At 40.3% G+C, this 27,832-nt stretch overlaps 3 protein-coding genes and 1 long non-coding RNA gene across 5 annotated transcripts in view; 1 reads left to right on the forward strand and 3 right to left on the reverse strand.

Moving 5' to 3' along the window:
* LOC309708419 (zeta-sarcoglycan-like) overlaps nucleotides 1-3,466 on the reverse strand; it is a 370,409-nt gene extending 366,943 nt beyond the window's left edge. The window contains exon 1 of one of the 2 annotated variants that reach the window (XM_082536450.1): nucleotides 2,443-3,466. In XM_082536450.1, the coding sequence (XP_082392576.1) occupies nucleotides 2,443-2,481 (39 nt within the window). In that variant the 5' untranslated portion in view covers nucleotides 2,482-3,466. Of the gene's footprint in view, nucleotides 1-1,941 lie in introns of both variants that reach the window. The other variant, XM_082536451.1, reaches the window with a different exon arrangement.
* Nucleotides 3,467-9,753: 6,287 nt separating this feature from the next.
* Nucleotides 9,754-27,832, forward strand: part of LOC309708416 (dolichyl-diphosphooligosaccharide--protein glycosyltransferase subunit TUSC3) — a 106,469-nt gene continuing 88,390 nt past the window's right edge. The window contains exon 1 of the mRNA XM_082536443.1: nucleotides 9,754-9,903. Coding sequence (XP_082392569.1) covers nucleotides 9,799-9,903 — 105 coding nt within the window. The 5' untranslated portion in view covers nucleotides 9,754-9,798. The remainder of the gene's footprint in view (nucleotides 9,904-27,832) is intronic.
* LOC309708425 (histone H1-like) lies at nucleotides 23,057-24,856 on the reverse strand. Its single transcript, XM_082536479.1, has one exon. It carries the CDS (start codon nucleotides 24,103-24,105, stop codon nucleotides 23,629-23,631), a length of 477 nt encoding a protein of 158 aa, XP_082392605.1. The 5' UTR covers nucleotides 24,106-24,856; the 3' UTR covers nucleotides 23,057-23,628.
* Nucleotides 26,659-27,832, reverse strand: part of LOC309708430 — a 235,350-nt gene continuing 234,176 nt past the window's right edge. Inside the window, exon 2 of the long non-coding RNA XR_014277266.1 lies at nucleotides 26,659-27,200. This is a non-coding gene — a long non-coding RNA (uncharacterized lncRNA). The remainder of the gene's footprint in view (nucleotides 27,201-27,832) is intronic.

Here is a 27,832-nt window from a genome sequence, read left to right on the forward strand (position 1 = left end):
AACTATTTAGTCAGCTTGAACAGGTGTTATCTAGAACACACAGAGATTAAAAGCAAATGGAGTTCATCTCTATTTTCTGTTTCCTACAGTGTGAATGACTTTGCCTCTGCACCAAAACAGAAAAATGAGTAAAATCGAGTGTAGTGTTGTAAGGTGGTGAAAAGAATTCATATGGACAATATTTTCGATATTTTCTATTCTGAGCTGCAGTGGATTTTTTTAATGCATCAGCTGCCATGTGCTGGAGCTGCTGCTCCAATATTCACTGCGCTTTCTGGATTTACCAAACAGAATTCAACATAAGCCGATGTTACATGAGCAAGTGTAGCTGATTTCTGACACCTAAACATTATAAGGCTGGAATTCAGTGAATGAATCTAATCAGCATCCCAATCTTTACCTTAAATGAATTTTGAGCTCTCCTACCATTGATGTAACCTAACATTGACCATGAACATCTCATCTTCTCTTCACCAGTCCAACATAGCTGATATTTGTTGAGCTGTTAGAAATGTTGCATTTGAAATTACCTGCTGCTTCAAAAAAAAAGTGATTTCCTTCACGGGGGAAAATAATTATTTGATCTCTTTCTCAATTTGTAAGTTTGCCCACCATCAAAGAAATAAACAGTCTTTCATTTTCATGATAGTTAATTTTGATGGCGAACCAAAAATCAAGGGGAAAAAATATATATGTAGAAAATCTGTGGAGGGAGCCAAAGCTTTGAGTTGCCAATCAGCAGCCAAGAAATCTAAAGGATTTAAAGTTTATTTAAAGAGGAGTGAGCCAAAATTCCTCATTTGATGTTCAAATCTGGTGACCAACTTCAAGAAATGCCTTACTGCTGTGCTTGCCAACAAGGGTTTCTCCACAAAGTACGGAGTTATGTTTTGCTTGAGAATCAAAAACTCACTTCACTCAGTGACATCCATAACAGGATATAGAATTTATGTAATGTGCTTTTTGTAGATTTTTTGGTTAATATTCTGTCTTGCTCCATTAAAATGAAACTACCATGAAAAGAGACTGCATGCTTGGTTCTCTTCTGAATTGCTCACTCGATAATATCATGAACACATCTTTTAAACTTGTGCCAAAAATGGACTGTTCCAGACTTTAACCCCTGAATATAGTGACTACAGTTTTAATTGGTTTGATACTGGGAATTCCACAGTGATGTGAAATAACAACACAGATCAAATGCATTAAACCTAAAGTAATGAGCCTGTTCTGAAAATGTAACAAGCAACAGAAAGGAAATATATCTGTGTTAAAATATGAGGAGTAAAAAGTAAACAATTGTCAGAAAAACAAATATTCCAGTAAAGTACAAATACCTGAAAAGTCTACTCAAGTAAAGTAACAAAGTAGTTGTACTTCATTAATTCTTACCTCTGGTCAAACGTAACTAGAAGCAATGTCTTATTATTGTTTTTTTCCCCATTATGTTGCTCTCATTGTGAAGTGCAAAAAGATTCATCCCACAAAACACCGAATTTGACCTACATGGACATGCAAATGCCTAGGAAATTGGACAAAAATGTCAACGGTTAGAATAAAAGGATAGCGCGAACTATATAAGCGTCCTTCACAAATATAGTCGGGAAAGCAATGTCTACACAGCCACATAGCCTAAATCTGTGGGCACAAGTACACACAGGTATTTATTTCTTCCCCTTGACATTAGGAATCGCCAGCTTCACTTTTAAGCCAGTAAAAACCTGTATTACACCGAGGGAAATGAAAAGTAAGATTAATAACTCAAGAAAGGGGATAGAAATGATAAGTCTGGTGGCAGTCTTACTTCTCTATCTGTTTCTATGAATGTTTGCTAATTCATTTACACGTCGGGCGCATTCGTCCCGTCGATCGAATGTCCCAACACCGCACAACAGTTCACTGCAACAAATCTTTGTGCAAGCAAAGCTTAGTGAAATTTACCTTACACGCTGAATGCTGACACACGCTCGCCCTCACACTCCTCTTTTAACCAACATGCACGAGTGTGGTTTTATACTTAACAGAAACAGAGAGAGAGAGAGGGAAAGCATATCTTCGATAGTGCTGCAACTACATCCGTTTACTCGACCCGAATGTTAAACCCCATTTGATGATTGTACCTCAAGACTTTCAGATACCAGTTAACCTCCCAGCATCGAAAAGTCACTTGGTCCCCCCAGAAAGAACAAACAACCTGCTGGCCGCCCATCCAACTAACCAACAGTTAACAAGCATCGTCTCATGATATCAGCTTTACCCTTCAGCACCAGTCAGTCATTTGCGGATTAATCCAACCAGCCAATAACAGCCATAAGACAATTCACTCATCATTCCAAGTCACCCAATACGCCACCAGTGTCTCCACTCATCCACCCATACAGAAGGGTATTGCAACTCTCTCTGCAGGAATAAGTGCGCGTCTCTATGCTGCGACTGTCTTACCTTGAGCGCTTCTATATCCAAAGACGTCGAGCGGTCCATGACAGAAAGTGAAGTAGCTTACTGCTAATCAGTCACGAAAATACAAGTCCCACAGGCGGAGAAGATAAGAGGGGAAGAGATTAAAAACGGAAACAAAAAAAGGAAGAAAAAAAGTTGGGGTGCTCTCGAGAGTCCCAAACTCTGCTGCGATATCCCCTTGATTATTGTTAGGATTTGGCTATTAATATTCCAGCACGGCACGACGAATTTTCTCAGTTTCAAGCCTCCCTCTGGGTCGCTTGGTAAAATCAGGACTCCATAGCATGGAAGTACCCCCCGCCTCCAGTCCCCGGTTTGTCCGTGCAGAGAATTGATGGGTGAATTTGAAAATAGATAGAAAAAGAAAAGAATTCGCCGTGCGTAATGTTTTAAGCTGCGGCTTTTGCGCACTTGGTGATCCGTTACGTGTTTTTGTGTTGTTACATCTGACTAAGAAATATCGCCCCTCTGCTGGAATGAAGCCGGGATTTAGACTCTCCTGATAGTCGGTCAGCGGATAAATGCCGTTATATCCCGTGGAATCCCGGTAAATGTGAGTGTGCTGTGTCTGGTGGGCAAATGGAGAGAAGACGTCCGGCTCAGAGAGATGATATTCTGCCTTGCCTGGGCGACTTCCATGCGGCAAACCGCCAGAGATATCAGCTCTCCCTGAAAGAAAAGGGAAAGAGAGAGGGCGAGAGAGAGAGAAGGGGGGAGAGAGAGTGAGAAAGAGACAGAGAGAGAGAGACCGGATGGAAGAAATGCTGAAGATAGGAGATGGAAAACTAGAAAATAGGCAATGATGTTGACGTATATAATTTCAGTGTCTGACGCCCCAGAGTGTGATGTTAGCTGTTTCTTCTCTCTCTGTGTGTGTGTGTGTGTGTGTGTGTGTGTGTGTGTGTGTGTGTGTGTGTGTGTGAGTGAGTGAGAGATGGATTGGGGGGGGGGGGGGGGGGGGCATTCTAATCAATTAGATGAATGGACAATGCTGCTTGCCACAGAACTCAAGAAGGGTATTTAAATGCAGAGGCTGTTGGAAGAGGGTTGTTTCAGAAAGTCTGGGGAAGCTTGTGTGTGGTTTTGTGTGTGTCTGCATTTGAAGTGTGTTTGTGAGTACAAATGCAATGCAAAAGCATTAGTCTGATACACTATCAGTCTTTTGATATTGCAGAAGACGAATCATACTGTGATTGCCTGGGAACAGAAAAATACTGTAAAAGAGTCAGTGAATAGATCATATATATAGATTGACAAAATTTCTTTCTTTTTTGTTATGTTATGGTGTAAACTGTCCTAATTCCTTTACTTAAATTGTCGCCGCCTGCTGACTGCCAGGGCTTTTCCTCATCCATAAAACACCTTTTAAAAAATGTTTGCAAGAAGGTGTAATCATAAAACGAGGTGAGGAAAAGAAAGCGAAGAGAAGAGGATGACCAGAGGAGAGCAAAGCAAACTAATACAGAGCTGACGGGGAAGAAGAGCAATGTAGTTGGGTACAAAAGAATGAGAGGAATATTTAAAAGAGGTGACGATAACGGCTTGTCAAGCACTAAGTTGCACAGACCAGGAAGAAAATGGGAAACATAGGGTGACAAGATGTTGGGAAGAAATGTCAGAAATGCTGACTATTCAGTCTAAAAATCTTCAAGACCTGTGCTTTAAAAGTATTGTTAATATCTATAATTGACTTTAGCATCTATCACTAGCCCTAAGAGATGTGTGGTTATGATACATAATATTGTCACAGAACGCATTCCCAAGTGAAACAAAACATATAGCCATACAGTTACAAGAAAGATTTGTTTATCATTTTGCACAGTCATATCATATTTAGCAGTAGTGCATTATTGTTGTACAGAGCTAAGACTGAGAGTTGATGAACACATAATCATAGGAAAACACACAATAACTCCCACTCTCTGTTTCTCTGTCTCACACACACACACACAGCCATAGACTTATTGAATGGCACACTAGAGAACAGAGGAACATTTGTTGAGGGAGTCCGTCAGAGATAACGAACATCATATTAATGAATGCCTCAGTCAATCTCTTTGCTCCTCCCTCTCTGTTTGTCTGACTCTTTTCCTATGTACGCTCATTCGATACATGACTCGCTCTAACTTCCCTGCTGCTATCTTTGCCTCCAGTTCCTTCATATTCCAATCTCTCTGTCTCTCTCGCTCCTCCACTCTCTCGTTTCCCTTTTATTGTTGCATTCTCTCAACCTTTCTGTTGGCTGCACTATTTTCCTTTTTCCTGCAGCTCTGCAATTCAGAGACCACAACCACCTCCATCTAGTTCCACTGTTTCTGTTTTTTTTTTCCTGTAAACTTTGTGTTGCAGAGCAATTAATCACTTTTCTTAGTCCTTGTGATTTTTCATATGGGAGAGTCTGACCCTTGTTGCGGGTACTCGCTACTGTGCTAGCTGGAAATGCCATCACCCATCTTTCCCCTCTCCTGTCTGTGCTTCCAAGCTCTCTCTTTGCCTCTCATTTACAGTGGAGGACATAATTATTTGATCCCCTGCTGAATTTGTAAGTTTGCTCACATACAAAGAAATGAACAGTGTCTCATTTTTATGGTAGCTTCATTTTAATGGAGAGAGTAAAAGTTTCAACCAAAAAAATACAGAAAAGAAACCACGTTACATGAAAGTTATAAATTCATTTGCATGTCACTTAGTGATATAAGCATTTAATCCTCAAGAAAAACATGACTGAGTACTTGGTGGATAAACCCTTGTTGGCAAACATAATGGTAAGATGTTTCTTGTAGTTGGTCACCAGTTTTGCACACAATTCAGGAGAAATTTTGGTTCCACTCCTCTTTACAAAAACATTCTCAATCCTTTAAATTTCTTGGTGGACACCTGGCAACTCAGACTACCGTTTTTTCCCCCCCAAATTTATATATAGAACCTACGTCAGGAGACTGACTGGCAACTTCACGTTGGCCTCTCCTCTCTTGCCTTTGTGGCCCTATGAATTGGGCTCTCAGTGCAGCAAATGCATTCTGTGCAGATGTCTTCAAATAAAAATGAAAATGGATTAGCACTGTACTGAATGCAATTTTTACTTTACAAAAAATAAGCAAAAATTTTTTATTTATTTATTTAAACTTAGTTACAGCACACAAAATTCCTTAAATGAGATGGAATTCATTTTTTCCATCTTTCACACTAACCTCTCTGATTCTATGTATCCCTCCTTGTTGCTTTGTGTCAGTACACAAACCCCCATCCAAAACATGCAGTGTGTAATTTTACCTGTCACACTGGTCTAAAGAAGCATGACTGAGTTCTGCAGTAGCAGCAACTGACTTAACATGATTCTCTGTGTCTCTCTCCCCCTGCTCTCCCTCTGCTCTCCCTCTGTTCCTCTAGCTTCAGATCAGACAGGAGTTTTATTCTACTTAAATGCAAAGTGCGGCTGTTTGCTTTGCTAGATGCAAAGAGAGCAAAAACTCAGGAGAGGGTCACTTTTTTCCCCTGCCTCGCAGTATAAAGTTTGACAGCAACTTATAGGTCACTGCTGAGTGCTAGATACTTTGAGAAAAACATAGAGGATTGACATGAAAATGCTTCAGTGCCCCAGAGAAGAATTATGGGACAGTGAGAGAGTTCCAGTAATCCTAATTTAACTAAAGCAGTGCTTCCTTATCCTTATCCAAGAAAAATGGATTAGATGAAATTAGGGCTGCCACGATTAGTCGACTAGTCACGATTATGTCGACTATTAAAATCGTCGACGACTAATTTAATAGTCGACACATCGTTTGAAGCTTTGTAAGATCACAAAGGACGCAGGAATGAGTACCGGTAGTAGGATTTAAGAGTGTAATAACGGACTAAAACAGAAGATGGCAGCACTGCATGTACAAGGATGCCAGCTGCCGTTAAACCCCGAAGAAGAAGAAGCTGTGTCCCAGAATTCATAGCGCAGCTGTCAACAATGGCGGCAGCTAGTTAGTTTTAACTTTACTCTTATTATTCTTTCTGGGGCACAAAATAAACGTTTAACATATTTTCAGGCTTGAATGTAGCTGTGTGAACCTCAAATATCTGCTCAGTTTATCAAGACACCACATATTTTCAAAAGCGCTCCGACGTTTTCGGAGACGTCTGTTACCCACTAGCTCGTTAGCTAGGCGGGGGCAAGGCTAACTAGAGCCGTGAGAACACCGGACTCCCGGCAAATCGTTTTCAAACCCACTGCCGTCTTTCGCTAGTCAGGTTAAACATATATATAAGTCACTTAGATAACTTAAAAATGTTATTGTTTGGCTTTCTTTAGTATTTTATTTGTTCCTGAGTAAATCGGTTTGGCTGAGATTAAAGTTATAGTTTTTGCACAGCTAAAACTGTCAAGCAGACAGCTGATTGTCAGAAGTGTGAGACGCTGGAGAATATACTCCGGTGTCCTGTTATACTTTAGAAAGCAAGGAGTTTATTAAACTTCACCGAAACAATCTGCAAATTTCATTAAAAATTAATAAACTACCATCTTGTCTTTATTTTTAGTTAGCACAAACACTTCAAGCTGTAAGCTAATGATAGTTATATAAGAGCAGATGCTGCTGGTGCAATAAGCTGTACGTTTTACGTCCAGTGGATGATGATCTGATTAGTCGACTAATCGCAAAAATAATCGGTGACTAGTCGACTATCCAAATAATCGTTTGTGGCAGCCCTAGATGAAATTGCATTTCCTGGCACAATACAATGCTGTTTTTCTATATCTTGAAATAAAGATTTAAGGAAAACAGAAATATTCCAGAGGTCATCTGATCAAAACTTTTACCAGGTGCAATCTGCAGTACAACTTAAACAATAACCAAGTAAGGTAATTCCCAGGAAATCGTTTTGCAGCCACGGCCAACAAGTCTGGGAATGTTTCCATGATTGAGCGCTATCGAGTGAATGAACTGTGAATTAACAAGTCTGTAACATGTACTGATTGTTTCATGGTGCACTGGCTTTAATAGTCCATTATGCATTTAATTTAACACAGACACACGCGGGTTTTTGTTTGTGTCTGTGTGTTTTCATATACTCATTATTTATTCATTCACATACACATATATTCATTTTCCCCTTAAAAACAGTGGTTTAGATGAGAAGCATTGGGGGAGGTTTTTTTCTCTCCAGAAAGCCATTACAGTCTGCAACAGCCACTGGAACTGAGCTAGTAACTTCTCTCAGTCCTTAAAAAACACATGCTTCAGTTTTCGATTAAATATATCTTAACTTGACAGACTGATTGATTGATTTATCAATCTTTTGATTGATTTATACGGAATGTTTACTTGCCCTCTGCTTATATTTTACACTAAAAATAAAAAAAAAAAGACTTAAATTTTCGGTAGGCCAACCGGAAGGCTGGCGACAAAGGTGGGGACCCTCAGGCGACAGGCTGGGACTTCGCAGGGCACATAGTAGGCTCCGGTGACCCCTCAGACCACAGGTTCAGGCGGCACGGGTCCCTCTGGCTAAGTCACTGAGGCATGCGGAATCTGCAGGAAGCTGGAATGGGTCAGCTGAGCACCCAGCAGACGCAGGAAGTTGTGTTCAAGGACTACTGGGGTTCCAGAGTTGGCTGAGGCCACAAATTCATTCTCTGGATAGGCTTTGGGCAGAGCCTCAATCTCTGGGGGAATCCAGTTTTCGCAGCAGGGGAAACAGTCTCAGAAGGATCTGACCAGGAGGCACAAGCATCATTACTAGTCTCAAAATATACAGTTACAGGAGTAACAAGCTTAGGAACACAATATTCAGTCTCTGGGGCTGTTGGCTGATACACACGACACACTGACTCAACTTTCTCAGGCTGACCAACACATGACAGAGTGGTGTAATTGACTCGCTTAGGAATATGATTAACTATTTTACATGGTACTTGCTAGGAAAAAGCAGTTTTAGGCAGAGCTGGCTTGGCAGCAGAAACAGTTTCAGAAACAGGGGTTCTGTACAGACACAAATTTGCAAAAAATGTGTAAGTGTATCTTAAGTGTATCTTGTACTACAGAAAATTAAGATAATAAAGCAAAACATATTACAGAATTTATGTAGCTTGCCACTGCAGCTAAGAAATTACAGAGTTAAGTTTGTGAAAGCTATTAAAATGCATAAAGGGACCAAAAAAGTTAAGACCCATGTCCGGTGCAATCCACTCTAGAGACCCCTATTCTCCTTCTGACAGCTAGAAAGGAAAGCATCTTCACCCTAACACGCTATGTTGTACTGGGCAGCTTGTTATAAATGTAGATAAATGTTTAATTTATGCTACAGTGTTGTATCTGTTTGCCCACAGACAAACATGCTCCTGTGAAATCCTCCAAAATCCAAACTGCACATTGCCCAACATGCATAATGCTGTGTATTGGCCAAATACTGATTGGTTGACTAGTGGACCTGTCAGGAAAAGAAGTGACAGCAGTTTAGTACAAACGAGAGACGTGCAAAGAAAAAAAAGAAAAGAAATCAAAGATCAAAAATTACATTATGAAAAGTAGGCAGTGGCTGCTATGGACACATCTAATTGCTTTTAACACTTGGTTTAACCTCAGCTCCTTATATGTTTTAACTTTGCTCTTCTCTGTATTTGTCTGACAGATCAAAAACAGCACAAGGAAACCCACAAACCGGTTGTACCACATTTATTGATACTTCCACATCAGAAAACAGACTCTCTCTCTCTGTGTAGATGGGCGGTCTGAAGCTGCCCACAGACTGCCAACGGACTGTGACTTAAGACCACAGAATGAATAAACAAGTCAATTATAATATAAAATGCATGTTGCTTTAAAAGTTGATTATTTATTTATTGCAATATTTGCAATATTTATTGCAATATTGCAATTGCAATTGCAATATTTATTGCAATATTTTTTATATTATTATATAATATTATTGCAATATATTGCAATATTTATTACAATATTTATTGCAAGATCAGTTTTGTTAATGTATTTTTTGATGTATTCAAATAAGTACTTATTTCATATATGTATATTTTTACCTTCACTTGGTTGCCCTGAAATCATAATTCTACAGAATCATGATGTGACTACAGCCTGGCTTTTTTCATTAACTACTTAGGTCAGGGTCATAGATTATAAATGAGAGGCAAACCTAAATCATGGAAATAATACAGTTTTTTGGCTACGCCTCCTCCAACGCATGGATTAGAAACGTATTAGCAGGACAGTACTGTGAACGTTAAAACTACAAACCCCAGAGGTCTCCATATTCAAATCCTTTTCCGCTGATTGGATAACGTAGGATCCAATCGCTTGGTCGAGACGTGTCTCGCATTCATAGCATCCTTCCGTCATGGCGTCTATTTGGGCTAAATCCATTGTTAACCTGCAGGTCTTGGCTGTTTTTTTCTGCCTAATGGTATGTCTGCCACCGGGGGGAGGACAGAAGAAGAAAGAGGTAATGTTTCAACCGTAAAAATGTGTTTTTCATGTAAAATGGCCACGCTACTCACTGAAAGGGATGTGCAGGTTTAACCTACCGGTGTTTTTTAAGCTAGTCTGGGTTAGTCAGAATTCCCAGGAAGTAACTCAGAGAGAGGCTCTTGACATGCCGTTTCTTAGTTGCAATAAATTCCATTGGTGCCAATATGTGTTTTAAAGAAAAGTCTTATAAAAAGGTGTGCTTGTCACGTTTTCTGCGTCACTACGCCCTCCTGTGTTTCTGACGATGACAAAAGGACACGCATGAATAAGCAGAGCAAGCTAATGCGGGCTGTCAACAGCTGCTGCATGCAAAGTGTGTTTTGTTTGGAAAGAGTTTCTATTGGTGCTTTTTGGCACTGCTCACTCAAACACTGGTGCAGTGTGGCGAGTAATGACTTTATTTTGAAATCTGTCAGAATAGGAAGTGTTACGGTTTACTTATTAGTAGTTTAATAATGCTGGTGAGGATGCCAGAATACCCACAACTGATAGCAGCGTGCTGAGGTTTCTGTGATGCGCCGGTTGCCGGATTAGTAAAAGAGGGTGGTGTGGTTTTATTGAAGTTATAGTGGAACAGTTTAATCCAAAAGGATAGTGAGGGGAAAGTCATTGTAATGTATTTACAATATGAATAAGGTCTGTTCACCAGCTTTGTATTTGATTCATTAAAGTAAGTAATACATGTTCTGAGTTACAATATAAGCCTCCTAATTATATCAACAACAGGCATATGACACATATTTTAGCAATTTTGGGATGATGTGCAACGTTGGTATTGTTTTATTATTTGTTCTTGATTTAGGGGCGATCGTGGCTCAAGAGTTGGGAGTTTGCCTTGTTGCCGGAAGGTTGCCGGTTCGAGCCCCGGCTCGGCCAGTCTCTGTTGTTGTGTCCTTGGGCAAGACACTTCACCTACCGCCTACTGGTGTTGGCCAGAAGGGCCGATGGCGCAATATGGCATCCTCGCTTCTGTCAGTCTGTGGCTACAGTCTACAGTCTGTGGCTACAACTGTAGCTTGCCTCCACCAGTGTGTGAGTGTGTGTGTGAATGGGTGGATGACTGGGTGTGTAAAGCGCTTTGGAGTCCTTAGGGGGGACTAGTAAAAGCGCTATACAAAGAAAGGCCATTTACCATTTAGTTCTAGTCATAGTCTTTTGACTAAATATGGACGTAGTGTTTTGTGGGAGAAACGTTTGTGACTAATTTCTAAATCAACTAAATGTGAAAAAAGAATTAGGCTAACTGACCAGTCAAAAACTAAGAAACCCTGAGCTACCAAGTTAAATCTGAGAACTGTTTAATGAACATGTTTAATGACAAAGTCTTATGTTTCCAACCTCCTTAATGGCATATGTGTCAAGACTTAAAATTTTAACAACAGGCTTTAGTAGTTTTTGTTTGAACATGTAGTTTTTATTGCTTTTGATAACATCAAATGTAGATATCATCTGTGATGCAAATATCTAAAGAAATAAAAGTGTAGAACCTCATGCTTGTTTGGTCATAAAATCTTGAGCACCTTTTGTAAATGGCTCTTGACTGCACTGTCAACCAAAATGGTTATCATATTGGGTGGTGATGCAGGAAGTGGAGTCCGCATCTAGTCAGATTTAGAAGTAGTTTTAGGTAAACTCGTCAGCATTCAGCACTGGAGCTAAGAGTATCGGACTGTGTAGAAAAGAGCTACAAAGCACAGCATGTATCAGGCTCTTTTTTTTTTTTCCATTATATGTTTTCCTATTTTATTTATTGATAGAACATCATATTTTTAAATATATGTAGCCAGACATTTTGTGCTACCAATCTACAATCTACACAAACACAGTAAAAGCCTGATGCTCCCAGCATCAACTAGGGAGTTGAAACAGGAACACTTTATTTTTAAAACCTTAACATTCTGTAAATTTAGACCAAGCCATGTTTAAAATTACATTAATTCTGCTTTTGAACTGTTTGCAGTACATTCATCTTTAAACTAGCACTCCTAAAGTTTTTACCCAACAATTAGAATCAGTGATAGTGCCACTGGCACTGAAAATGCAAAAGTGCAAGGTTTTTTGTTTTCAATTTTGACCTATTTTATAATAAAAAAAAAGATGCAAACTTTTTTGTATTGTACTTTTTAAAACATGAATACAAAGGGCATATTAGATGCTTGCCTGTGACTCTAGATGCTTGCCTGACAACACAGAATACAGAATTAAGCATTAAATAAGCAGGTTCAAATTTAATAAGCATAGCCACAAAAGTATAAAAATGATATATTAGCTCTCTGGGATATCTAGATGTTCTAGGCCAGATTGGATTTTATAGTCCTTTGCCATTGTAGGAATTTTATTTGTCTACATAGTCATGATCAGTGGATTTGTATGTGGGTAACTTCAGTTCAATAATAGGTTTTTGTTGGTTTATCTGCAGAGTTGATTGTAACTTGTGTTGTGATTCTATCCTGTAATGGTTTCCATTATTAAAATCACAAGATCACTTTCTTCCCTTTCATTTCCTTTAGCTATATGTGGTGAAGTTATTTACCTAAAGTCTGATGAACCCTGCTGACTATAGTATGTTGAGCATTTATATATTTTTATAGACCACGGGACTTGGATCAAGTCAGAATGCTGTTGTGCCTTTCCTGTTGGACCACTTCATCAACACCTTTTTTCTGAGCTGACTTTGAAAATGAATAGAAAATTAATTGAGTGGACTAATTGTGGAATGAGTATAAGAAAGAATGCATGGACAAATACATGACAGGTGAATGAACATCTGAATGAATGAATTGAATGTGTCAACTAATGAATGAACAAAGAACTGACTGAGTGTAAGAAATGATGAATAAATAACTGATTAGCCACTGATGAAAAAGTACTTGAATGAGTGAGCAAATGAATGAATAATTGAAAATGGCAAGTTTGCCTTGCTGTAAACCCTTTCTGTCACTACTTCTAATGGCTTGGGAGGTGTATCTGTAATTAATGTGCCATATTGTATCTAGGAGACTTTCAATAATTATAAAGTAACAACTTCAGGCTTGTGTATCTTTATGAAAATGAAAAAATGAAAATGTGTTACTATATAAATAATCCGTTTTGTGTAGTTTGTGGGAAACTGTGGCTGGTTTAAACCAAATTTGTAATGTCTTGTTAAGTGGCAATGACAATGAATAGATTTAAAAAATAGATTATTATAAAATTCTTATTTGTAACATTATTCATGCAAGGGTAGTAAGTGCATCAGTGCTTATTTGCAACAATGCTTTGCTTCACTTTCACAAAAATGCACAGGGGAGTTGCCTGTTATAGTCACAGTCTGTTAGACACTGACCGGCTCAAGGACACCTCTGCATTACCTAATGAGTGGCAGAAAAAGCATTTCTCAATTACTTACCCGGCTTAAATTTATCCAGCTATTATTAGTTTGCTTCTCTGACATTGAACTGCCTCTCTTTAAAACTTTGGAGTTAAAGTATTTTGTCTGCCAACATTTAACTTTGGACCATCCTTTATAAAGTACCAAATAGAAGAGAGGAGGTAGTCACACTTACACACACTTACACACACAAACAAAACACACAGCACACACACACAGAGTGAGAGACAGCCATACTTTCGATGAGCCACAGGAGAAATATTGAGGGGTTATAATGTGAGAAATGTATTTTCCCAGTTGCCTGCCAGAGGCCATAGCAGGAGAGGTGGAGGAGGCGGAGGAAGATCTTATTTAGCTGGAAATGGACAAATTGGTGAAGCAGCACTTTGTATTCCTCTCACCAATTTCTGCTCTCCCTCACTGCCCTTTCCTCTGGCTCTGGCCAATGTATGATTTAACTCTAAACTGTAGTGAAGGATAACATGATCTGAATGTTAAAGGTAAAGCTGTTAAATATTTAAATTTTCTTTTGTTAAAGAAGTACACATAGGTTTGCATATTTGTTTGTTTTTTGGCTTTAGTCACTTAACTGGAACTAGATCATAGCTTTAGCTAGGGCTGTGCGATATGACCAAAATCTCATATCCCGATATAAGAATTCTATCATCCGATAACGATATAAATCACAAAAATGTAACATTTTCTGTAAATTCTGTGAGTCTCGGGCAGCTCGACTTGCGGGAAGTGTTTCCAGCTGCGCGTCATGTAGCTGTATTCGAGTGTTTTAACAGATGCATGAAACGATACATTTTTAGACATAAGTTGTAACGGCCGCCGTTTTCTTTGTGAGTATTTATTACACGGCGTGCTGCGGGGGAAGGCCTGTTCTAATGTTTGAGTCTAAGGTTTATTTTTTAGCACCTGGCAGCTCTTGTTTACTTTTTCATCCGTAAATAATCTGCTCTTTCACGTGATTCAGTTTATTTTGAAAAGTCTCAACAGGATCTTGAGCTTTATTGTGAAAGGTTTATGTGGAACATAAACAAGCGGACACGCGATGCTGTTACCGTCGTTGTTGCTAACCACAAAGCATAAAAACAGGCGCTTGTCCGTCCGTAGTGTGGTTATATTAAATATAAGAGAAAGAGAGAACTTTAAGAAATTAATATAGCCGTTACATGGAGAAACCTTTGGAATGCAAGCATGCTGATCCACACAGGTATGCACACAGGTGTACACACGGGTATTCACAGACGCGGACTACAGCTTTCTCTGCTGCTGCCTCAAAGCACATTGTGCGCTGTCTATCTTGCGTGCTGCACAATATCGTTTATTATTTAGTATCTACTGATATCTACTGCTAGCTAGTTTATTGTGATGGTGCCAGGTTTTTTTATTATGTTGCTCTTTGTTGTTTGCTTTCTCTTCTGCTTTTTTTCTCCATACAGGTGACCCAGGTGTTTTTTTTGGGGGTTTTTTTGTTTGTTTTTTTGTTTCCCCCCCCCCCCTTCTCACCGTCTCTTCTCCCCTTTGGTTTTCTTTCTCTCCCTCTCTTTCTTTCATTCTTTCTCCCTGTCCTGTCCCGTTTGTAGCAACTGAAAATAAAAGAAATTCATAATTATAATAAAGGTCAATCAAATGGACCAATATGGCAAGGCCATGATGATCCACTTGGTAAAATAAATCCGCTTGGCATCTTTCTTGGCCTTAAGACAACAATTCTGGTGGCTAAAGATCCAAATGGGACACACAAAAAAAAAAGAAGAAATTAATATAGCCACTACAGTGTACATCAGAACGATGAAAAAATATTGCCGTAAACAGTTTATTTTGCGACACCACGAGACAAACGATAGCGTAAAATGAAGCGATAGACGTTTTTATATCGTCATCCGATATATATCGTTATGTCGAACAGCACTAGCTTTAGCTCATATTTATTATTTTATTTTATTTTATTTTTTGAAAGTTTTGTAATTATGACAGTCATCCACATGAAAAAAACAAACAAAAAAAACCCCTAACAAACAAACAAACATAATATGCACTGACAATAACATAATGGCACAGTGAAACCCTCAGATCTGCCCGGTCTGGGGGAGCTCCCCTCCACCTCTTTATGTCGTCAGGTTTTTGCTACTGTCCACGCAGCACTTTACAGTCCATCCCTGATGATGTTCGGAAGGGTATTTCCAGTCTCTTTTATGAGCTGCCTTCTAAAAAACAGTGACCACGTCCTTAGCAGGCCTTCCTTCTTCCAGTAGTTGCGTGAAAATACTTAGTTAAGCTCTGGTTATATAACCCACCACCCATCATCCCACATTACCAAAAAAATGTTAGCTCGTATTTATTAAAATACATTTTTGAGATTTTGTCCAGTCTGCATACAAGGGATCTCTTATTGATTCTTAAATAATGTAATTGAACATTCTATGGGAGGAAGTTCAGGCAAGTTAGGATGGTTTGCAAACTGGAATCCGGTTGTTCAGTGATGACGCGACGAATCCTACTTCCGGGTCTAAAGTAGTCTGCGTTTAATATGGCTTTTGTGTTGTTAACATGTTTAATGTTATGTATTTTCTTCTATTTGATCTCAAAAAGCTCCTAAAACAGTCAGTGATCACTGTTGACCTCCCTCAGCTTTTATTACCGCTAATCATTTATTTAAGCTCAGTTTTTAAAACCTTAGGATGTAACTACAGCCCAGCCCATGCAGCAGTATATGAATGACTAACCTGGTATTATGGATGGATTATCTCAGTTGTTCTCCTGGCTGAAGTTTGGTCCTTTTACAGCATCCTGCCATGCGATTACATTTGTTCCTGACCACCGAGAACACTCACGTTAACTTTTATCGAGTGGAAAAAAAGTTAGCTTGTTTACTTGGCCAGTGGTGTTTGTGGAGAAGTCTGACTATGCAAGCTATGGATTAGAGCAGCAATTTGCTAGCAACCAAAGCAATCAAGAGGAGGTTTATGGTGCAGTCCTTTGCCAACAGGTCAGGAAATTCACTTTTATCCTAGCAACCAGAGATTGCCAGGAGGTCATTGCCCAGTTTCTTGGCCTGTGTGTCAGAAGGCTTAGGATATTCTTGAAAAGTATATTGGAACCTCTATTTGGAAACATGTTTGCATCCTCCGTACAGAATGAAGTAAATCTCCTTTGTCACTATGAGTGGACAAATAACAAAAAGCAGAAAAATAGGTAAAATCTGTAGCTACTATTAAAAACTTTGTGACCTACTGTACATTTTGCACAAACTGAACATTGTTCTAGCACATTTATTGTTGGCATGTATACTGCGTGGACAATCGGGCTGGGATTTGATTCCTCAAAACCAATTCTTAAGGTGTGCTGGCAGAGCACATCAAATTTTTATTTATAGTTGATCTAAACAGTCACTCTGGTTTGCAGAGTTAAAAGACAGCTATCATGGGCACATGAAAAGTGCCACAAAATCTTTGAGCAAGTGATGAAAATAAAGGACAGTGAGAGAGTGCTAGAAAGAGAAGTTCAATGTCTGGCTTATTTATCACCTCCACACAGCTGCTTCTGTGCGAAGTGGGAATGAATGATGGATCATTGTTTTCTGAATGTTACAAATATTTGCAACATAGACAATATCTGATGAGTGTTGGAAAAGTGTAAGGTAAAGCATTAAAAATGTCTGTAGTAACTCTGATAAATTATTCTTTAGTGGTAAAAGGAGAAGTATTTAGACCGGGGGTGTCAAACATAAAGCTCAGGGGCTAGAATAGTCCCGGCAAACCATTTGGCTTACTGGAAGGTTGGAAAATGTAAAAGACTGCAAAGATTGTGTGATTTTTAGACTGTATTTTCATAAGTTTCTAAGTTATGTTTCCCACAATGTAAAATGTGAAATGAGATTGAAATTCCTGATCAAGACTGATGATAACAAAAAACAAATTAAAATAAATAAACAAATAACTTAGGCAACAGTACTGAAGCCTGCCTTGTTTTTAATTCCTACTTTTTGTGACTAAGTTAGAGGAAGAAATGGTCATTGAGAGAGAAAGAATATTTATATCCCTTCAGTAAGCCCTCGTTCATCACACCGGCTCTGCTAGATATTAGAGCTGGTTGTGTTTCTGTCTCAAGGCTGACCGCAGCACAAAGAAAGAACCGGTGTAAGCACTTCCTATACCTAGGTATGTGGAATCAGGGGAGGTAAAGAGAAAAAAGTTCAGGGCGGCAGGCAAGAAGAAATTATATATCAAGAGAATTATATATCTTCAGAGAGATAGAGATTGCAAAGTAGTGGGCTTGCTACCACACCCAGGGACCAGTCTAATAAGTGGATGGGAATAATAAGAGACTGCTACCTCTGCACACAGAGGCCCAATAAACTACTGGGTAGGCCCTTCAGGGCATAACCCAAGCCACTTCCACAGTTTAGACTGGGGCTTATAAAGCTGTGTAAGCAGTACTGACTCTTGGTTTTCTGTCTGACTTGTTCATGGGAAATGCTAGCTTACAAGTTACAAATTTTGCTGATTGATTTTTAAGAACCAGCAGATACTGAGAAAATGTGTGGTTCTTTTTGTTGTATCATGTTATATTTTGATGTTTAATGCACTGTGCTGATTTATGTTCTTGAATTTGCATCCATTACCATCTTAAAATATTAAAATATTAAATATTAAAATTTACACGAAACACTTAAGAATCTAGTCAATAGGGTTTTATTTTTGAAAAGGCTGCAGTAGCTTTTGACATCATGCATTAGTCTCTGATTAACCCAGTTTAGCTGGAAACATTATTTATTTGGCACATTGCTGGATTAATTAGAGAAAAACAGACTAAAGACTGTCCAAAAAGGGCTTAAGCAATTTCTGTTAAAAATAACACTACATGTCACGGAATTGTGATTGTTAAGAAGTGCAGCTTTGTGTTTGAGTCTAATTTTAGTCTTTTAAGTGAAAAATAAATTAATAAATAAAAGAAGATTAAATTCTGCAAGACACAAACAATTTCATTACTGGGAGGAATGTATGCTGTGAAGATGATGCTTCTGTCACAGTTGCTTTATTTCTGTCAGAACTTCCTCATCTATCTTACTAAAAACTATTTTATAAGACTGGGTGACTCAGTGATTCTCCATTTTATATGGAATTATAAACCCCATAGAATTAGGAAGGACCAATTCTGCAAGAGAATGAGGGAGGGCTGGCATTACTTAATTTCATTTTGTATTTATTACGGGTCCACTGTTTCTTGCTCTGGTTTTCATTGGATAGATGAGAACTTCCTGGATGGTAAGAGATAAGGCGTGCATTGCTATAGCAATCATGTCCCCTACTTGGAGACATAAATCTTGTTATAGATAAAATCTGTGTTCCATACAACCCCATGATCTATAATGCAATCCATAATACAGGGTGGGCCATTTATATGGATACACCGTAATAACATGGGAATGGTTGGTGATATTAAAGTCCTGTTTGTGGCACATTAGTATATGTGAGGGGGCAAACTCCTCAAGATGGGTGGTGACTGATAGGTTTGTAGCATAAACCTATTCGCTGGAACGTTAAGACAATATAATTACACTGCAAGCAAGACACAAGTAGGCAAACTTCTTCATGGTACTCGTGCACGGGAGAGAACCGGACAGGCACCGTTCCTTCGCTTGACCCCAGTAGCTCTCGTCCGTTCTCCCATACACTGTCCTTTTATTGAGGTTACATGAATATGCATAGGTTCATTAACATACGACGTCTACATACAAACAAAGAGTACCTTGCCTGTGTGTGTGTGTGTGTGTGTGTGTGTGTGTGTGTGTGTGTGTGTGTGTGTGTGTGGGGACTGCTGATCAAAGGGTCAAACATCCTTGGTCAGGAAGAGGGTAGCCTCCCCCTCACCCTAGATGGTTCATCCTAGATAACACGGTGAGGAAGTCCTGCAGTTCATCTAAACAAAGAGCACTTAGACTAGAACAGACGTAGCTACGTTAATCCTACCATAAAACAATAAGACACGGTATGACCTCTCATGCTCCCAAAGTGCTGTCTAATACACACAAAGTTTGCAGACTATCAAGGATCAAAACCTCTACCAATCTACAACTAATTACAAAACTCTAAGCATATATAAGTAAATATTTCTAAGCATAAATGACAATCAACAATACAAATCTAACATTTCCCCCCTTTTTGACCTTTATGCCTGAAAAGTTCCCAGGTATGAATACCTCATGTCTAACAGTTTCAATGCAAACATTTTTATACTCAGCATATGTCAAATCACCCTAAATTACTGAAAGGTACACAGTTTAATAAATGTATTAGCAGTTACCCCATTCATTGAGCTCATCTCATGGCAAACTGCATCTTACGAGCAACCAAAGAAATTGTTAATTTAATAGTGAAAATAAAAAAGTAACATTTTCAAAAACATCTCAACTTGGTGGTGCTTCCTCCGGGTGTGCACATCACATGTCTCTCTGCAGAGTGGTTTAAGCTCTGCAGGGCGTCATGAATGTCTCTTCCAGTTGTTTCCATCGTTGTCCATAGGACCAGAGTCCAAATGTATGTAGAATAGACATTCAAACATACCAGTTGGTTTTGTTGTTTGTCAACATGGTTCTCAGCTATTTCCAAAGCTGCAGACCTCTCAGCACTCTAGTTTTATGGCCTCTTACCAGCCCCCATCACCTGACTTCAGACCTTCGTCTTGTGAGGGGGATATTTATGACTCCTTAATTGTCCACGCTCTGCAGAAAAAGCTCTCTGTGGAAAGGGTGCTGGGTTCCGTCATCTTACTGCTGTTATGATCCCAGCAGCCTTCAGAGTGTCATCGTATGCACAGTATAGTGGCACAGCGTTAGGTGATGTTCATAGGAAACTGCTGTCATCACCACCATAGCTTCTGGTTCCTGTGCTTTCACAGAATCATGATGTCATCCTCGAACTCCTTCTGCGCTGTCGATGGAGCTTGGCACGCTCCCCTCATCCCACGAGTTTTCATGTTCCAACGCTGCTGAAGGTTTAAGGCAGAGCACGTCGTACACCTTAGTCGTCTTCCTCAGCGTCAATATTGAATCTTTCATTTTATTTAAAATCTCCTGGAAGCTCAGTAGCACAGCTCTCTGTGTGATGTCTGCTGTACTGAAGATGATCTCTGATCCTCCTGAAGCCTCTCTCCTGGCCTCAGCTCCCATCTTGTGGACGATCCTCTCCTCTATTTTGCAGGCAGTTTCATGGTCCTTGCTGTGGCTCCAAGGTCTGATCTCATGATGGGCCCCAACCAGCTTGACCTTTGACCTCAACCACTGCCTGGCTGTCAGCTATGCCTGGAATGGTTCACGCTTCTCACTGGGCCTCTGAAGATTTCTCAGGAGATTACTGCTGCACCTGTATTTCCTTGCTAAGAAGAAAAACTTCTATTTGGAGAGCATGTCAACAATCATCAAACCACATTCTTTAGTTCAGTGAACTTCACTTATAGGCCATCAAAGCCTCATCTGAACATGGATGCACCACTTGCATAGGTTTAATACTTGTAAATAAACGGCTAATCACACAAATCACTGCAACAATAATAAAAAACATCATTGTTTAATGTTAATCCTTGCACTCCACCTCTTGACGCATGGACATTCCCATGCGTCAACTCACCAAACCTGGATCCCTGTCTTAAAGAAAAAGATTAGCTAGATCATGTCCCAGGCAACATCAGGGCATCTCCTCTGGAGTAGCTCCGTAACCCTGCAATAAAAGATGTTAGCGTGTGTTGCATATTAAGTTTGCTTAACACCTGGCTCTCCCAGGAGCCTGCATACACACCATCATGGCCTGGAAAACAAAATCTGGAAGTAAAATCAAACTTCATACCTGTAAACAATTGTATCATAAGGACAAGAAGCATTCAACATCAGCAAGACAAGTGTCATGTGCAGGTTTTCTCAAATCAGTAAACTACAATTATTTTCATAAGTCGCCTCAGACATGGATCATCCCATGTACTCAGGCAACATTAATGTAATCGGTGACTGCCCTTAAGCAAAGTCACTCCACTTATATATTACTATGGGCTCAAAAGTGGCCAGCTAATGAGCCCATATCAAACTATCCCAGAAACACTGTATCTCTTATTTGTTCTTCTCATGTCACTTGTCCGCTTCTGCCGAATCCTCTACACGCAGTCATAGAAAAACAAACATTAGCAATACACATTGACTGTGGTCAGACGGAGGTCAGACACAGGTCAACAGGTTCCAGAGGTGCCATAAAAACACCATAAAGTCAACCCTAGCTGTGGAAAGAAGTAACACCAGTTCTCAACACAGGAAATTTCACACAGGTTATTCACATTATCAAAGTAACCTTCACATTTTCCCATCAACACAATGCAACAGCATCACCACTCATAACCCGTAAACACAGTTTTCCTCACACATAAACCCAGAAATCTTGTAGTAGAGAAACATTAGCCAGTATTCCTATAAATCACATGATCAAACACATGAAGAACCGTAATGCTGTAAAAACGAAAATGCAAATATTAGCGCTTGCGCAGGCGTATGCATACTTTGTCACAGATATCTCTGTGAGCAACTCAAGCCTATGAATAACACACCTGATAAATGCACAGACACAGAAAATGGCATTTAAAAGGTTAAATCATCATGCAACCTCGAGTGTTGCTGTCATCTTTCTGCTCCTGTAAAAGGAAACACATGGGTTCATCTGCACCTTTGTCAGGTGGGGGTTAGCTTCACACAATCATGTTCAGTCAGTCAGTCAGTTATTTTAAAATTCTTACTCATTCACTCAGTGGTTCCTTCTTTCTTTGCTGATAGTGGAACCTATCGTCGCATTTAGTTTCCACTCTCAGCAAAATGACGTCATTTCAAAAAGAAAAAGAAGAACTTTAGTTTGGATTACATCGCTGAATCCTTTTGGACTGGGACTGTCATTTAATAATTGTCCCAAATAAGTGGCTTTCTCCAGAGTCCATTTAAATGTGGAGAACTCACTTGGCACAATTTTCTCGACGACGTGTAGCGCTTTTAATTCCCGACGTGCAGATCTGCTTAAAGAACAGAGATTATCAAACAAAACTTTCAGTGCACTGTGAAAGTATCAAAATAAAAAGGCCTTGTTAAGTCATGACACAAGCTCCTCATCTCAGGAGGGTAAATCATACCATTAGCATGGTTTATCATACCATCATACTAATCGGCAGGCTCAGCTTCACAACAAAAGAAAAATCATCAGCTAGATTCACTCCAAATCAACCATCAGCTGCACAACATAACCCTAATGTCATATTAGCTATGAGTTTAATCACCCGGTCTGTGCTCTTCACTCATTTAAGCCACAGATCTATTTTATTCAATTTTTCCTTTTTCCCTTCATCATAAAACATGTGACATGCTGTCATGCACTTCACAAAACAGTCTGTTCTGACGTATTCAGAGTTGTGTATCTAAATACAGGATTCACTCGCACATCAAAGCAGGAAACTCAGTGTTTTAGAGTCTCTACTCAACACACAACAAACTCCAACACATCTCATTCACTCGTGCTAGAATTCAATCACCTTTCATTAATCTAAAACCGATCAACTAATTTGCATATCAGCTATTAACCCACTAAGTTGACAGGACGACAGAAAAGCATGTTCAAAATAGTATCACAAAAGACAATTTCCCTCATACAGTAAATTACTTATGCTGCCTCAATCAAGCAGGAAGCTTCTCCCAATTTACCATTTTAACACTAAATTTATTGTCTGATCACTGATTTATCAAACCAGGATTTTTTTTTTTTTTTTTTTCCCACAAAAGTTAAATTGTTGTCCTGCAACTTGTAGAGTCAATTTTTTTCTTTAGGATAAATTCAGTATTTGATAACAAGTGTCTGCTAAATTGACACTATTGTAACACTGATGAAAGATAACAAGCTAATTTTCATTGCATGGGTTTGTGTTATTAGGCAGGTCTAATGCATGTCTGTGGAGCTGCATCTCCAGCAGAGCATGTTCTTAAAGCTGCCTTTCCTACACATTTCTCTGCTATTATTTAATCATTTCTTAACTAATGTGCTATGAGTCTTCATGAGTCATTTTGTGTTTGGAATTGTTAGTAGGGTTAATGCATGTTCTGCTTGTGTGTGTGTGATTTTGTATATGTTTCTATTTTCGCAATGTTTCAGACTCCGTCTCAATTTTCCAACTTAAGCAGTCAGTTTTCTTTTCCCCAGGTTTGCTAACCCAAATTTTGATTTCCCACATTAAATAATTCCTATGTGTTCTCACCTAGTCTTCTCACTCTGTTGTCCTCTCACTCTTTTGTCCTCTCCCTCTTCAACAGTCCCGGCAGTTCTCCTTCAGCTTTGTCCTGTCTAGTAGCTGAAGTGCTGCTGCTGCCTTCTTGGGCGACTTCTTAGCAGCTGCTGCCGGTTTCTTGGCTTTGGCCGCGGCGGGCTTCTTGGCTTTGCTCTCAGTAGCCTTGTTCATCTTGAAGGATCCGGAGGTCCTGGTGCCCTTGGTCTGCACCAGAGTGCCCTTCGCCACCAGGCTCTTGATGGCGGTCTTGACACGGGCCTTGTTCTTGTCCACATCGTAGCCTCCGGCAGCCAGAGCCTTCTTGAGAGCGGCCACAGACAGGCCGTTGCGCTCCTTGGAAGCGGCCACGGCTTTCACAATCAGCTCGCCCACGCTGAGGCCGACCTTCTTGGGCTTGGAAGTCATCGTCTTCTTCTTCTTGGCCTGAACCTCGGCGCAGGGCGTGTTTATGATGGAGCCTTTCCCACCACAGCGCTGGCACGTTGAACGCATCATGAAGGGTCCATTTCTTTCATGTCGCTAGCCGCATGTGGCTTGCCCGAGTCACTCAGTCCTTTTTGAGCATTTCAACATGCTGCCGCCGCAGACCCTGGCCTCAGATCCAGCAAGTTTAGCGCGCTGATCTCCAAAAAAGTCCCGAAGGCCAGAAAGACATCAAATAAGTGTCTCGTGCTGAGAACTCAAACAAAAACTCCTCTTCACGCTGCCATCTTGCTCGCCCCTCCGTGAAATTCAACCAATCAGACAGGAAGATGGGTTTGCTTTCTTCTTCTGCTGCTGTTTATCCACATTGCTGCTGCTTTGCTGGGACTTTTTGTGCTCAGGACTTGCTGCTGTCTCTTTATCATGGAGCTGCATTCCTTATCTTCAGGGAGGAGTGAGCTCGCTTGTGAGGTTGAGAAACACATGGCACTGTAAATAAGTCAGCCAGAAACTTGGCCTGCATGTTTCCAATGATGTTAAACTATAACTTTCTTCCGACTGTTGCATGTGGAAAATTGATACAGGTCTGCTTTTCACCTGAAAGTGACAAACTAAAACATGTTCATTATTATCATCACTGCTTAATCAACACACATCTCTCTCTCTCTCTCTCTCTCTCTCTGTGTTTGTGTGAACAATCCTTTCTTAAAAGCAGAAAATGACATTGTAGTTGTTTTTCGGCTGATCAACACAAAACCTTTTTCCTATGATTATTTCTCTTCGTCTACAATGTAGTAATTTGTCTCTTTTTCACTCTTTTTTTTTTTTTCTTCACAATAGCTGGTGGTCTGCAAAATCACCGCTCTCACTCACAATCAGAGGCAATCACTTTTGCACAGCGCACAAAAACACTGTGATGTCAGACACATTCACACTCACTTTTTCATCTGCATAAATAAACCATATGGCTGGAGATATGTGCCATGGTGATCCATAAGCATGATCACCAGTTTATTTAATTATTTTTAATCCAACAAAACAAATAAACAAAAACATGATGCTGATGCTACACACACACACACGAGTCAAGGTGCAGAAAAACTGCTCATGGAAACGCTGCACACTCTCTGTTTCCCTCTCCTTGAGTAGTTCTCAGACAGCTCTTGATCTGATAATGTGTAGCTTGCTCATCAGCTCAAAAAACAAAAACAAAACTGCAACGCGACATCACACAGTAGTTGCATGCTCTGCCCACAGTGGCAAAGTCTTACACTTACATATTCAACACAGCTTCTCCATCATGTATTTTTAGATGTTTCATACAGGGTTGAGCATATTAGTTGTTTTCACAGATGTGCTCTATATCTCAACAATGGCTCATAATAAGACGACAGTCTTCCACACAGGTCAAGTGCCTCTATGCACTTCATGAGTTTAAATATTTATCTATATCACTTCACCTCACATGTCATTGTACTGAATTTAAGCAACCACAAGCTTAATGTAGATTACTTTTAACAACTATCCACCTCAATTAAATCTATGGTCTGGCACACAGGCTGCTGTCGATCAGGGCAAGCTAAAGAATAAACATTGTGTCAGCAAGGGGTGGGGGGAAAGCCATTCACCAGAGCATATCTTAAGTGCTGCTGATGTGGGCTGGCCTTCTCCACAGCTCTCCAAGGCTGGTGTGTTTTCTGAAAACTTCTAACATTTGAATCTCTTCCATTTATAAGCCTGCGATTAACCGCACGGCTCAGGTCCGCGTAACCGCGCTCGCGTGAACCCGCGCAGCTGTGGAGCCGTCGCTCTCTCTCTTTTTTACATAAATACTTTGTGCTGCCAGGAGCAAAGTCCAGCACAAACGTCTGTCTCCCTCCGACTCACTCTTGGTTGCTTAGAAACCCATGATAACAACAACAGTCGGTGTCACAGACCACATGTTCTGCTCCGCACACACTCACACACAACGACGACGACGACGACGACGACGACGACGACGACAACACAAAATAGGCCTACTGTCCAGCACAATCTGGACCCCGCGGAACTTCTCAACACCCCACTGAGCGGTGGAGAACTCACTACAGTACCCCACACAGCGGTCTGTATTTCGCCCCACTAAGACGGCGAACCAAAAAAAGTTCGAACTGCGCAACTCTGCGACTTAATGCTTCTGTACAAAAAACCCCACTGAGCGGCCTTGTACATCGCCCCACTTAGACGGCGAATTTTAGCCCCACTAAGCGGCCACGGACAACGCCCCACTGAGCGGCGAAGACGTAATTTTAGCCCCACTAAGCGGCCACGGACAACGCCCCACTGAGCGGCGAAGACGTACAGTTATAGAGTTGGACTCTAAACTTACTCGGTGTTGCTTAGCGTGTAATATCAGCCTCGAATCCCGCCAATCGCCATTCATCGAGGAGAAAAGACATACAGCGAATCCACAGGAACTTCCTGGCTGACGTCAGTCTTTCAGCGTGTCCCTCCTCCCCTCGGTGAATGCGATTCCAGGGCTCCGGCATCGAAGGACCAATTAATGATAGGTTTGTAGCATAAACCTATTCGCTGGAACGTTAAGACAATATAATTACACTGCAAGCAAGACACAAGTAGGCAAACTTCTTCATGGTACTCGTGCACGGGAGAGAACCGGACAGGCACCGTTCCTTCGCTTGACCCCAGTAGCTCTCGTCCGTTCTCCCATACACTGTCCTTTTATTGAGGTTACATGAATATGCATAGGTTCATTAACATACGACGTCTACATACAAACAAAGAGTACCTTGCCTGTGTGTGTGTGTGTGTGTGTGTGTGTGTGTGTGTGTGTGGGGACTGCTGATCAAAGGGTCAAACATCCTTGGTCAGGAAGAGGGTAGCCTCCCCCTCACCCTAGATGGTTCATCCTAGATAACACGGTGAGGAAGTCCTGCAGTTCATCTAAACAAAGAGCACTTAGACTAGAACAGACGTAGCTACGTTAATCCTACCATAAAACAATAAGACACGGTATGACCTCTCATGCTCCCAAAGTGCTGTCTAATACACACAAAGTTTGCAGACTATCAAGGATCAAAACCTCTACCAATCTACAACTAATTACAAAACTCTAAGCATATATAAGTAAATATTTCTAAGCATAAATGACAATCAACAATACAAATCTAACAGTGACCATGGTGGCAATTTAGAAGTCGGCCATCTTGGATACAACTTTTGTTTTTTCATTAGGAAGAGGGCCATGTGACACATCAAACCTATTGGTAATGTCACAAGAAAAACAATGGTGTGCTTGGTTTCAACTTGACTTTATTCTTTCATGAGTTATTTACAAGTTTCTGACCACTTATAAAATGTGTTCAATGTGCTGCCCATTGTGTTGGAGAAATGCCAGCACAGGCATCCAGTATCCGTAGTTTCAGGTTCTGCACACCTCGTATCTTCACACAATAGACAATTGCCTTCAAATGACCCCAAAGATAAAACTCTAAGGGGGTCAGATTGGGAGACCTTGGGGGCCATTCAACTGGCCCACGACGACCAATCCACTTTCCAGGAAACAGTTCATCTAGGAATGCTCGGACCTGGCACCCATAATGTGGTGGTGCACCATCTTGCTGGAAAAACTCAGGGAACGTGCCAGCTTCAGTGCATAAAGAGGGAAACACATCATGTAGCAATTTCAAATATCCAGTGGCCTTGAGGTTTCCATTGATGAAGAATGGACCCACTATCGTTGTACCCCATATACCACACCAAACCATCACTTTTGTTGCTCCAACAGTCTTGGAGGGAT

Source organism: Aulonocara stuartgranti (genome assembly GCF_965226115.1).
Source record: "Aulonocara stuartgranti genome assembly, chromosome: 6".
Classification (NCBI taxonomy): Eukaryota; Metazoa; Chordata; class Actinopteri; order Cichliformes; family Cichlidae; genus Aulonocara; species Aulonocara stuartgranti.